The following is a 13,116-nucleotide window of genomic DNA, read 5'->3' as shown; positions in this document are numbered from 1 at the left end:
GCATTTTTGTGTCTGAACCACACAATTCCTCATGCATCATGAGACACACACGAGAACGTGCCCACAGCACTGTGTGTAAAACAGCTAAACGAAATCAACCCACATGCCCATGACAGAAGGAGGGGCAAGTCAGTGGATGCAGGACGCGCAGTTTGTGTCACGGAGCATAAGGAAGTAATGATGAATGAGCCGCAGTCACAGGCAGCAACACAGCAAAATACCGAGCACATAACTTTGAGTAGAAAAGTCGAGTCTCGGAAGACTGTATACCTCGTGTGAAAGTCACTCAGTGGTGTCTGACTCCTTGTGACCCCATGGACGGTACAGTCCGTAGAATTCTCCAGGCCGGAATACTGGAGTGGGTAGCCTTTCCCTTCTCCAGGGGATCTTTCCAACCCAGGGATCGAACCCAGGTCTCCTGCATTGCAGGCGGATTCTTTACCAGCTGAGCCACCAGGGAAGCCCCATCGTACACCTTAACGGTACCCTCTTATATGAAGTTGAAAAGCAGACAAAACTAAACAGTAGCTTCTTTAGGAATATATATTACTGGATAAAAAAATATTTCTTAAAGAGCTAAGAAAACATCCACTAGGATGGCTTAATTAAAAAGATAATTATAACATCAATGTTGGTGAGGATGGGGAGAAACTGGAACACTTGTACATTACTGGTGGGGCAGCAGCTTGAACAGTTAAGTGACATGAGTTTGCAATATAGTTATGACAGGCCCCAGTAGTTCCACCCCTAGGCATCTACCTAAGAGAAATAGAAACATGTGTCCATGTAAACACTTGTCCATGACTGTTCAAAACAGCCCAAAGTGAAAGCAACCCAAATGTCCAAAAACTAATGAATGAGTGCACAAAAGTTAGGGCCACACTGTTAGAGAAAAAAAGAGTGAGGAACTGGTTCAAGAATGAGCCTTGTAAACGTGTTAAGTGAAAGTGCTCAGTCACAAAAAAAGGTGGTATGATTCCATTTATATGAAATGTCCAGATGAGGCAAATTCATAGTCAGAAAGGAACTAATCTGTGGTTGCAGGGATTGTGAGCAGGGAGTAGGTAGTGATCGTTCATGGGTATGGGGTTTCTTTTCAGGTGATGAAAATGATCTGGAATTAGTGATGTACAACTTGTGAATACACTAAAAACCACTGAACCATACCTTTTAGAAAGAGGAATTGCATGATATGTGTGTTATATCCCAATAAAACTTTTTAAAAAGCAAAGACATCAAAACCCACAAATTCAGGGTAGTGGATACCTCTTGGGAGAACACCTAGGTAAGTATATGTTATCAGCAAAAGTTTGGTTGTTCAATTGGATGATGGGCTCAAAAGTGTTTATGATGCTATTAAATAAAAACAAAAAGACTAAGTGCCTCTGGATGGATCTCTGGGAGAAAAGAAATATTTAACCCATTCACTTCTACCAGGACTATATTAATTAGACACACATTTCAATACCTCCGTCTTTTTGCCCCAAGAAAAGTGAATAAAGGTCTTTTCCTTCAACAGGTTGTGATCAAATATGTATTTGTGGCAAACACAAAATGGCAGAAATTCAAGGCAGGTAAAGGTGGCTCAGACGGTAAAGCATCTGCCTATAATGTGGGAGACCCAGGTTCGATTCCTGGGTTGGGAAGATGCCCTGGAGAAGGAAATGGCAACCCACTCTAGTACTCTTGCCTGGAAAATTCCATGGATGGAGGAACCAGGTAGGCTACAGTCCATGGGGTCACAAAGAGTCAGACACGACTGAGCGACTTCACTTTAAATAAAATGTAGGCTAAGAACAACAGCCAGTGGGTAGTTACAATGAACTGGAGTTGGAGGGGGGGAAATTGAAATAAAACCTTTTTCATTTGCAGCCTCTCTCCCTCCTCAGGAGTCGTGGCCTGGCCTCACAGCTGATGGCAGGTGAGATGTTCCCAAGGGACAGGTAGTCCATCAGGTGGGCTGCGCCTGGTGTGTGTGAGCGGCCCTGGAGCTGGGCTGGGGCGGGGGGCGGGCTGACCTGCTCTCTCTCCTGCACTTCGGTCAGCATCACGATCGTGTGGCACTTCCACTCCCAGACCATCCTCCAGAAGTCCTCCACGGTGTGTGCCAGGGGCCCCTGGGTGGCGATGAAGTAGTCCTTCTGCCGGTAGCCCTTAAAATGGGAGCAGAGGTTCAAGTCTGGCTCCCTCCCACCGCCCTCTCACACTGGGACACGTGGGTTTAAGACAGCCCAGGGCCGCAGGAGGGGCGGCACTCAGGCTTCCGGGGCCTGAGCCGAGCCCCAGACGGCACACGCTCAGAAAATAGGTCAAGGGGCCCCTTTACCTCTGTACGGATGTAACAGGACCCTTGCTTGGACTGGCTTCGATTCTACTAAGAATGCGTCTGTACGTGTCACAGCTAACTTAGCATCAGGGCAGGGCAGAGAGGGTGCAGAGTTAGAGGAAGTGAGTTAATTCCCCGGTCCTGGCTTGGGGCCCGCGTGACCCCCTCTGGCACAGCATTCTCTCATCTGTAAACCAGGATCCGTGCACAGACTTGACTGCAATGCTGTCTCCCGCCCATTCAGCTCCGCTCTGCACAAGGCAGTCTGTGACGGGGCCTGAACTGAACCGTGCTGTCCACGCAGAGGCCACAGGACAGAAAGCGCGTGCAAGCAGGGACAGAGGGCTGGAGTGTACAGCGAAGCAAAAGAGAAGTTACGATGTATTAAAGGCAGAATGGAAAAGCAGCCAATCATTTAAAAGTGCACGTACATCCCCTATTTCAAAGTTCCTTATTCATTTTTTTTTTCAGCAAGTGTTTGCTAATGAACTGGTTTGGCTTTCTGGGGGCGTGTCCACCCTTTCCAGTTGTGGAAGCAAGTAGGTGAAGAGACTGTGATCACGGGGGAAGGGAGCTGTCATCCCCGCCAGGCGCGCAGGCTCGGCAGGGCCCGGCACTCACGTCTATAAAGGACGCGTTGATGTAGTCCGTGAACTCCTGGCCCCTCTTCATGGAGAGAATCACGCGGTTGAAGTCATCTGTAAAGCAGTGCACCCCTGGGTCAGAAGCGACCCCATCCTGCCTGGCAAACCTGAACTCGCCGTTAGGAGCTTCCAAGACACAAACCTTATGGATAAAATCACTAAATACGCTCAACTCCTTGGAAGGTTTCCTTTCTAAACTAGGTTCCTTCAAGTGGCTGGGGGAAGCTGTGTTTTGTGAAGAAAGTTCTCAAATAACTGACTCATTGTCTTCATCGGTCATAAACTGAGTGCTGGGCTGTGCTTAGTCGCTCAGTCGTGTCTGACTCTTTGCAACCCCATGGACTGCAGCCCGCCAGACTCCACTGTCCTTGGGGATTCTCCAGGCAAGAATACTGGAGTGGGTAGACTATCCCTTCTCCAGGGGATCTTTCCGATCAAGGATTTGAACCTGGGTTTCCTGCATGGCAGAAAGATTCTTTACCAGCTGAGTTCCCAGGGAAGCCCTAAATTGAGATCATTCATACCAAAAACATAAGTATTAAAGTAAATTTAAGGAGTCAAAGGAGTGTGGCCGGCCAGGCATTGTGGCACAGCCTGCCGGAGGCATCACAGCGATAGAGCCCCCGGGGTCTGAGGCTGGAGAGGGCTTGCCCAGCCCCACGCACTGCTGGCCTGGGCAGGTCCACATGAGGGTCTGCTGCTGCAGGAACTGGAGTCCAGGAGGGGATGCAGAGGGGAGGTCTGGGTGAGCCCTCCCGCCTCCTCTCTAGGTGGGCACCTCCCCCTCCCCCTGGGGTTCCTCCAATGCCTCTGCTCCTACCAGGCCTGTAGGCTTTCCGTCTCCCTAGACCTCAGGTCACCTAGCGCCCGATGCCTCCCTTGCCCACGGTGTGCCAGCCCCAAGGCCTCTCCCTGGAAGGTCTCAGTTGAGTTTCCTTTGGGTCCGGCTGCACAGAGTAGGCCAGGACCCCACTCTGTGTACAGGGGGGTGTCGTGCCTCCACCCAGGCTTGGGGGAGGATGGGATGGCATCTCATAGAATCAGGAGGCACCACGTCAGGCCCGAAGCTCATCTCTCCACTTCCAGGAAGTCCCCCTCCTCTCCCACATCCAAGTCCAGGTCACAAGCTGCCCGCCTGATACCCGTGGGACAGCCTAGGTCACTCATGTCTTCACAGGCAGGCGTTCTCTTCCCCACACTTGACAGAGCTCCCCGAGGGCACCCCGCCCCGGAGCCCTGGTTTACAGGAGCGGGTGGTCAACGACCTTCCAGCGACTGAAGCCCCAGGGTACCCGCCCTACGGCCCGCCGCGAGGGCCTGCGCTCCGCGGACAGCCCCTTACACGGAATGATCTGGATGACCCTGGCCTTCTTCATGTTCGCGGGCAGGTTGCCTGTCCTCATGTTCTCCTTCATGATGCGGACGCTTGTCAGCTTCTGCAGCCAAGAGAGACACAGTCGATATTCCCGAGAGACTGCTCAGCCTTCCGACCCCACTGCCATCAAGGACACCCGCTCAGAGGGAACGCCTGTCTCCATCTCCAGACATGACCCGAGTCTTGGGAGATAAAGGTGCAGGTGCAACATTCCCCCCACCCCCTCCACTGACAGGGCTGCAGAGTTCTGAAGTCCCCGTTGTTCTTCCCATGAAAGTCACGGGCAGGACGGACCCCCTTGCTTTTCCGGGGGTTCCTCAGGGAGGAAGCAGCTGCATGCAGCTTCGTGGAAACGGGGCCGGTCCTCCTTGAGAGCAGGTCGGCGCTTACCCTGAACTCCTCCTCCAGCCCGATCTTGTCGAAGTGGGCGGTGGGGCCATGCAGCGCCTGCAGGTGCTTCTCCAGGGAGGACACGTCCAGCTCGGTGTCCCCGTAGAGGTAGTACTCCAGTAAGGCTTGGTAGATGAACGTGTACTGCATCTGCGGGGAGATCCAGACGAGTTCCAAGGGGGGCCCCTGGAGTAGGGGGGCCCTTCTCTTTGTGCAAAGGGGAGGGGAGGGGGTTGGGGGGAACGTCAGATTAAGGGCTCTCTGTAGTGACCATCTGTGGCCTTGACGAGGGCCGGGGTGAATTGGTCCCAGCCAGGCACTGCTCTGCATGCACCTGCCATGTGTCCCGGGGAGTCGGGCTTTGCTGAGCCAAGCTCACACCAGCAGAAGTGGCTGGGCCAGAGGCAGGCATGACTTACGTCCGTCTGAACCATCTGAGGCCGCTGATTGCGGATTCTGGACACAAAGTCAAAGACGTCCACCTTCTGCTCTGCGTGCATCATGTCCATCATGGCGTCAATCACTATGAAGGTGCCCGTCCGACCCACGCCCGCACTTGGGGAGAGAAGAAAAGGCCATGTCGTGAGTCACCTGTCCCCACTGAGATGACAGGACCTTGGAACACACCTGCAGTCCGGACCGGAGGACACGCCACCCTCAATGAAGACGAACCTCTTCATGGCTCACAAACTTCCCTCCGTTAATAAAGACAAATCCAGGTAAGGCCACCGGAGGGCACCAAAATCTCAGGGACAAGATCTCAAATTTCCTTCAAGGGCCAGCAAGCTGTCACTGTGGTCCTGTAAGACTCTGTGAGGCCCTAGAGACTGTAGCCTGCCAAGCTCCTCTGTCCATGGGATTCTCCAGGCAGAAACCCTGGAGAGGGTTGCCATTTCCTCTTTCCTCTTCCAGGGGATCTTCCCAACCCAGGGATCGAACCCGCGCCTCCCGCAGATCCTGCAGTTGCAGGGGGATAGGAGGCTTCTAACAGGCTTATGGAAAAGGGCCGCTGTCTAAGCTTTGTGTGAACTGAACTGGCAATTTTCCTTCTATTACCTAATGCTGTCTCCTCTATCACTTGGATTTTTCTTTATTGTCACATTTGATGTGCTTTTCCAGTTTCTTCATAAGAAAGAAGGACCCCAGGCCAGGTCTGTTGGCCCTGGAGCCAAGGTCATGCAAATTGGGGCACCAGCTGGCTCTGTCTGGGACCCCAGCCCTGAATCCCGGGCTGGCTGGGGCCAGCTGGTGCTCTGGGGCTCCACCGAGAGGTCTCCTCAGGAAGCTGCCCGATGCCACTCCTGGGCTGGGTTTCCTTTCTCCTCAATGGTCTCCCCAAGGCGGTCTCTGCACATCCTCCCACCTCCACCCTACCTGTCCATCTAGATCCCCTCCAACCAATGCAGGCCATCCATATGTGTCTCCCCAACACCCAGGACTCAGCAGGTACACAAACAAACTCAGCCAACATCCACGGGATGAAAAAACCCCTAATGGTCCAGACCACAACTGCACGTAGCGGCCAAGGGTGCAGGATCACTAGGTTGAACTGGGCTTGTCCCCAGCACTCCAATCCGCTGCAATAGCCTCTTTTTAAAAAAGAAAGTCATCCTTCAAACAGAAGGTTCAAAACTTAAGGAAAGAAGCCCCCCCACACCATGTTCCTCTTTTGGGGGGAGGATGGTACCATTCTTTCCAGCTAGTCTCCAAAATGGCACTAGGCAGGCAGTGAAGACCTGCCCCCTTGGAGACTCCCTGCTTATCACGGGGAGGGAAGAGCGGACGAGACATGAAGGGCTCCTTCAGGAGTCTTAGTTCTTTACAAACAAAGAAGGAGACAATCGTCAGGTGCAGAGCCAGGTCAAGACAGCCCATCCAACAGGTGCGTGGAAGGGTCCAGAATGTAGCTGACTTCGGGCTGCAAGAGGCTCATGCCCAGGGGAGGGGGGAGCGGGGGACTTCAGCAGTGAAAGGGGCCAGGCTGGTTCCACCAGGAGAAGCCCCAGGCCAGGCAGTCTTCCCCTTCTGGACTCTGGACGCTGGTGTGGAGCTCAGAGCTGCAGCGAGAGACCTCTCCCTGTGGTTTCATCAGGGACCGACTGGCAGTTTTTTTAAGGGATGGGGGGGTTGTTGATGGTGAGGAGTGAGTGCCGGAGCACAGAAGGAAATGGCTAAGCCCCCAGCCCCAGGCCGTATACCCTCTGGAGCCCAAGGAGACCCGAGTGAAGGTATATTTGGAGGGATGAGGCCGTCAAGTCCACTCCCTCCTGAGGACTGGGGTCTGCCAGCCCATGGGAGCTTCTTCTGGGACGCCGGGGGGCTCTGGCGGGCTTGAACTCCTGATGGGAGCCTCTGCTCCCAAGCATCGCCCAGACCACCCATCTGCCCGCACAGGACTCAGCTTGATGGGGACGCACAGACCAGAGAGAAGGGTGTCCCTTCCCTACACAGAAAAACCTGCTGGCAAAGCGGAACCCAGAGAAGTCAGGAGCTGCGGTGGCAGCATTGAAGGAACACGCTCCCCTGGGAAGAGAACTGTGTGCCGCGGCAGAGGCTGGGATTCTCGGCCACAGACGGCGCCGGCAGAGGGCAGAAACCAAGACGAAGGGCAAATGACCTGCCCCAGCACCGTGGCGAGCGGGGAGGCGGGCAGGGGAGGAGCCAGGCGCTGAGGTTCCGCTAGCACCAGGGAGTCTGGAGGCATCAGAACAAACCAGAGCTGAACCGCTCCCTGCAGCCAGCCCTGACCCCACGCACAGGCGGCTGACTGTCAGCTGATGGGAACAGGAGCGCGCCTGCCTCCCCGCCTGCCACGGGCCTTGCAAACTCTCCACCCTGAGGACATGCTGCTGACTGGTGTCCCCTCTAGATGGGGCCATCGCGGGTCCACGCCTCGGAGGGCTTTCCCTGTGCAGGGACTCAGGCCAGTGGCCCTGCCCTCCCGGCTGGAGGACAGACGGTCCTGCTCATGGGGTGTCACTCTCACTGGACACGGGGTTTCCAGCTGTTACAGGTGGGGTTGTTCAGAGTATCATGGCCTGGCCAGGGACAAAAGGCACCTGCCCTCCAGGGACACAGGGGCTCTGAATCTGCCACACAGGTGTTCAGTGGACGCGACACACCAACTCTGGCTTTCAGGAAGTCTGAGTAAGAACGGGGGGCTGCCCCCTTGAGAGGGCCAGGCGGGGCTGGACCATGCCCCCGAATCTCCAAAGTCAGAGGCTCAGAGGAGCGTGAAGTCCCGGGTCACAAGGCGCTTGTCTGCTTTCGATACTGAGGTTCCCCAACAGGTGGTACTGATGAAGGGCTCCGCCTCCCCGAGGGGAGAGCATCCCTCCAGCTCTCGCCTGAGGGATTCTCTGAGCTGCGGCCGGTGTCTGGGAGGCACCTTCAGGTCACCCCAGCCACCCGTCTGCCCAGCCTGATGGCCACCCACTGGTCATTTTCCCACTGGAGGCTGCATCCTTCTTGGATGGCCCCACCCCGCACGCACCTGCAGTGGACCACGATGGGCCCGGCATGCGCGGGGTTGAGCGTCCTCACTTTCTTCAGGAACTTGAGCATGCCGATGGGGGTGAAAGGCACCCCGAAGTCGGGCCAGCTGGTGAAGTGCAGCTGGCAGACCAGCCGAGGCGCTTTGCAGCCGTCAGGGAGTTGCTGTGGGGACACGCGGAGATGTGAGCAGGCGGGACGGCCCCTTCCCACTCCCCACCCCCAGCATCACGGCTCCAGGACACTTGCTCGAGGTCCCCCTAGGCCGTCCAGGCGTGAGCAGCCATGGGGATTCGTGCAGAGAGGGACCCACCAGTGAAGACTGGACACCTGGGAGTGAGAGACCCTGATGCTTACTGGATCCCATAGCAGTGGAAGCAGCAGAGCAGGGCCCACGGTCACCCGGGCCAGGACCAGGCTGGGCCAGGCCCCAGGCAGCCAGGCAATTGCTTGCAGCCGGCCCTAGGGCTCGCGGACCCATCGGCCAGCAGGCTGGCTGTGTCCCAGTTTGCCGCAACTTTACGTTGCTGTGTAACTGCCAACAGCATAAGCTTTCATTCTCCAAAGCGGCTTGATTTGTGGGGAAAACATATGGTTGGTCTACCCTTGGGAGGCCCCACCCCACCCCAACCCTTCCCTGAAAACCTCTCTCCACTCTTCCTACCCAGAACCGAGGAGTTTGGTTCTCTGCCCCAGGCCACGGAAAGTCATATAGTGTATTTGGAAGCGTGTGTGCGTGTGTGTTTCTGGGAGGAGGTAGGTCAAGGTCACGGACAGTAATATGATAAAGCTCATCCTCTCTCTTTTCCTGTGGCTTCTAGGAAGCTCAGGCTCATATTCTGTGATCTAACCACACCCATCACCCTACCTTTGATTCTTGATAACACCACCTTCCGTTTTTTTTCTAATTTTTTTTTTTTTTAATATCTGAAATCTCTGATTTCATCTGCCTCGCCTACAGGTGTCTTTATTGAAGACTGCCTTAAATCATCTCAGCGGAGGAGTGACTAGCAGGAAAACAGTTTGAAAAATAATGAAATGTTTCAGATATAATTTGGAAACTGTTAAAAAAAAAAAAAAGGAAAAAGGAAAACCTCATGTCTCCACGCCAGTGTGTGAAACGGCCCTGTGCAACTGAGTGGGGACCCCTTCCCACCACCCCCAGGATGCTCCAACTGACTCAGCCTCCTGCATCCAGGTGGTGTCTGGGAGCCAGGAGTATCGACCCCGACTCAAGGCCCTGTGCACCTGCCTGTCAGCTGCCCTGGACCCACAGGGGACCGTGCCGCCTCCCTGCCCGGCGCTGCCTGGGCGAGCTGCGGGGGGCGGCGGCAGGGGCGCCGGGGTGCCTCCGCAGCAAGCCGCGTGCTTACGGACTGCACGCAGAACTTCCGGATGGTGTAGTCCACCAGCATCACGCAGTCCTCCACGCACACCCGCACGTTCCCGTACGTCCAGCAGCCCTGGTCCGGCCAGTACTGGTGGCACTTCTCCTGTGGGACGAGCGGGCAGACAGGCGGTCTGCGGGCGGCCTTTCATCGCCTCGTCGCCCCCGCCCCGGCCGTGGCCACGAGGCCTCGCACACGGCCGGCTCCCGCGACCGTCTTCAGCGGCCGGGCCGCGCCTCCACCGCACCGGAGCTGGTTACGGCAGGACGAGGCCGCAGTCGGACCCCGCTGACGTCTCGATGACTCATCCCCTTACTGACCGCACGTGCTCACCGGACCGTCGGGCTGGGCCGCTCGACAGAGCTTCGGACCCGCGTGGAAGCAGCCTCACCTGGGCGGGGCTGGCCAGGGGACCACGTGCCCCCCAGACACTGCCCATCGCATTCAGTGGGTCAGTTTTCCTGCCCAGTGCTAAGGGCGAACTTAATTTGCCTCCCACCCACCCTCTGTGGAAGAGTCATGGACTTGTAGTCAGCTGAACGCTCCTGACTTTTCTCCAACCAGGGATAAGACTGATGCAGGAATTTGTAGAGCTGGGTGGGTGGGTGGTCAGAGAGAGGTCTTCCTTTGCTTTCCCTCCCCCAGAACTACAAATGGACCACACAGGAGAGGGTGGGGATTGGGCCTCCAGTTCCTGACCCCAGGGCGTCCGCCTCCAAGGAGGACTTGAAGGTCCCCCTAATGGGGGGCCCCTGCTCCATGGCTGCAGGGGTCAGCAAGCCATTGACCCTGGACATCGCCCACAGCGCACAGTTCACAGGCCAGGCCCCGAGGATTAATAATCCTATAAAACGAGTCAGCTGGTAGTTACCAGAGCCCAGTGATTGTGTGATGACACCCCCCAGACAACTACCCTCCAGCGGCCTGGCCCTGGGCAGCTCTGAAGGGACCCTGAGGAGAAGCCCACCCTGATGGTCATGGTTTGGGGCAGGCTTGGCCTCCTGGGGACCCTCCAGAGACTCTCCCCTTGACAGACTCACTTGAGGACCCAAGGGCGGCTTCTCAGACCCCCCAGGGCTCAACGTGTGCTCTGTTTTCACGTCCTTGGCAGTCCATCTACACAGCGGTCACCACCGCCTGCCACCCGCCCCCACCCCCCCGCTCTGCCCCCATCAGATCATGAGATGCCAGCTTTCACAACACCGAGCCAGCATGCTGAAGCCAAGGAGACCACAACAGAAGTGTAAGCAATTAAGAAAAGGGAACTCTACTGAGAAGCGATTTCATCTGAGACACCGAAAATGGAGGCCCAAAGGCAGGCTGTCTGAGTCACAGAGATGGAAAAATGCAGTCGGAGGCGGCAGAGAGACAGCCGGGGGAGGGGACATGCCAAGTAATGAAGTGACAAGAGGACTGACGGGGGGACGGGGCGCCCTCCGAGCCCCCACCCCTGCACTGGTCTCCTCTGTCTCTTGTTTGCAAACAAGCCCCCGAAAGCCTGGCCCAGAGATCAGCTGGTCCCAGGGGACGCCAGGCTCCAGGTCACCCTCCTCGTCCGGGGCCGTGCGGCCACAGCATCCGCTCAGAGCGCGGGGACACCTCCCCCACAGCGTCACCCCCGCCCCCCCAGGGACGTGTCCCTGCCTGGGAACCCCCTGCTTCCGCCCATCACTCTTTTCGGTGAGGGAGCACGGGCCTGGGCAGGATTCACACGGAGGAGGAGGAGGAGGAGGCTGGCCCTCCCTAGCCCTGTCCCAGCTCCTGTGGAAACAAAAGAAAACCCCTCTCCACTCCCCGACCGGAAATGGGGTGGGGTTGGAGGCTTTTCCGCTGCTTTTCTGGGTGGAATAAATTAGTGGTGGGGCAGCTGGGGGCCACCTCATGGTGCCCTCTCCTGCCCCGGCTGAATTCCCCATGGTCTGTCACTTCCATCCCAAAGGGCACCCCTGGGCCCCCTTACCCCGAACCCTAGCCAAACGGCCTAGGTGTTTGTGGGGACAGGCCAGCCAGCCCCTGGCCAGTGAGTGATGGTGGAGGGCACCTATGTCCAGCTGGAGCCAGGACCACACAGGGCCCAGGACAGATGTCTCTGAACAAGCTGCATCTCCCTGTTGACCCGCTTGCCACCACCCCTGTTCAGGCCCTCGTGATGGAACGTGCGAGAAGAACAGTCTGCCTGCTGCTAGCTTCCCATCTGCCTCCCTGTTCTGCTTTCAACTCTGGAGCGTGAGCTCACTTCCGAAAGTGCAGGCCTCTGCTTACTGCTGAGGAAGTCCTCGAGCGCCCATCCACGTCAGCCCGATATCCAGGCTGCAAGCCCCGTTGGTACCTGGATGCATTTCTAGTCATTCTGTCCCTGGCGTGGGCATCCTGGTTCTGGGGCCAGCAGATTGCTCCTCGCCTCACAAACATGCCCCAGCACTTCTCTCCTGCTTGCATCCAGCATAGCTCCCCCAACCCCACGCCCCAGTCTCTAAGACCCAGCAGCAGCAGCATCCTCTACATGAGCCCTCCTGCCTGGCCTGGCCCAGGGCCAAGGATGCGGGGCTGTCCCCCTCTCCACCACACCTCCAGAGCCCCAGTCAAGCTGTGTTTAGGTTTATCCTACAGGGTTCTGTGTCCTTGGAGTTGAAAAGTGAGTGCCTGACTGACTGACTAGGACAGTGAGACCCTGGGAACACAGACAATGTATTTCAAAATAAAAGTGCTGTGAGCCCCGAGGTGTTTTTTCGTCTGCCGTGATAAGCAGAACGGAGAAAGGAAAAGGAAGTGGTGGGCGCACCCCCAGCCAAGCAGCAGCAGCTGAGAAGAACACGCTGGGGACCCGAGGCTGGGCTTACCTCTTTTCTTTCTTTCAGATTCGTCAGCATGACGATGGTTGCACATTTCTGCTCCCAGATCATTCTCCAGAAGTCATTCACTGTCTCCTGTTTGGGACCTGGGAGGAGAGGATGGTCCGAGTCAGACAGAGCCATCCCTGCGAGCTCCAGACCTGTCACCCTGGCCTTTGGGCCTCAGGATGGCTGCTCCCCCCACCTGCCCCGAGAAAGGGGGTGATGGGCCCATTCACTCCCTGCAGAGTCCCAGGATTGGAGTAGGGGGCAGCCTCCCCATCTGGCCCTGCCTTTCTCTCCCGATACATCTCCACCCCCCAGGGGCTGGGAAATCCTCAGGGGCTAAATTAGTGCACCCAGTTGGGTGATGATCGTGGGCCACAAACGCTATTTAAATGGGAGCTGGTTTGCAAGCTGTCAAAGTGGTTTGTGGCCACAGAGGGGCTTGTCAAAGCCTCAGAATAAGACCTCCCATCCCAAACCGCTGAATCAGACTGTGTGTGGGGGTGGGGGAAGGGAGAGATGCTGCCGGTTGCCTGACCCACCTGCCATGTCTAACCCCCTTTCCTCTGGGGAAAAAAAAATCACCTCTCCCAGCTGCCTTCACAGCTAGTGATGCTGTCTGGTGAGATGTAGGCTGAAGTCCCTGGGGAGGGGGTCTAAACAA

General features: G+C 56.5%; 1 protein-coding gene across 8 annotated transcripts in view; it reads right to left on the bottom strand.

The window, feature by feature from the left end:
• The window catches only part of PTPRE (protein tyrosine phosphatase receptor type E), a 182,467-nt gene that overhangs the window by 7,453 nt on the left and 161,898 nt on the right, over window positions 1-13,116 (bottom strand). For all 8 annotated transcript variants that reach the window (XM_055424395.2, XM_055424397.2, XM_055424401.2 and 5 more), the window contains 8 exons: window positions 12,456-12,553; window positions 9,601-9,720; window positions 8,229-8,392; window positions 5,155-5,290; window positions 4,736-4,885; window positions 4,313-4,406; window positions 2,948-3,024; window positions 2,019-2,153 (listed from right to left, as the gene is read on the bottom strand). In XM_055424395.2, the coding sequence (XP_055280370.1) occupies window positions 2,019-2,153; window positions 2,948-3,024; window positions 4,313-4,406; window positions 4,736-4,885; window positions 5,155-5,290; window positions 8,229-8,392; window positions 9,601-9,720; window positions 12,456-12,553 (974 nt within the window). The remainder of the gene's footprint in view (window positions 1-2,018; window positions 2,154-2,947; window positions 3,025-4,312; window positions 4,407-4,735; window positions 4,886-5,154; window positions 5,291-8,228; window positions 8,393-9,600; window positions 9,721-12,455; window positions 12,554-13,116) is intronic.

This window comes from Moschus berezovskii, chromosome 12 (assembly GCF_049115385.1).
Source record: "Moschus berezovskii isolate FMDL1 chromosome 12, NW_MosBer_1.0, whole genome shotgun sequence".
In the NCBI taxonomy this organism is placed as follows: domain Eukaryota; kingdom Metazoa; phylum Chordata; class Mammalia; order Artiodactyla; family Moschidae; genus Moschus; species Moschus berezovskii.
This window is presented reverse-complemented; position numbering and strand designations above follow the sequence as displayed.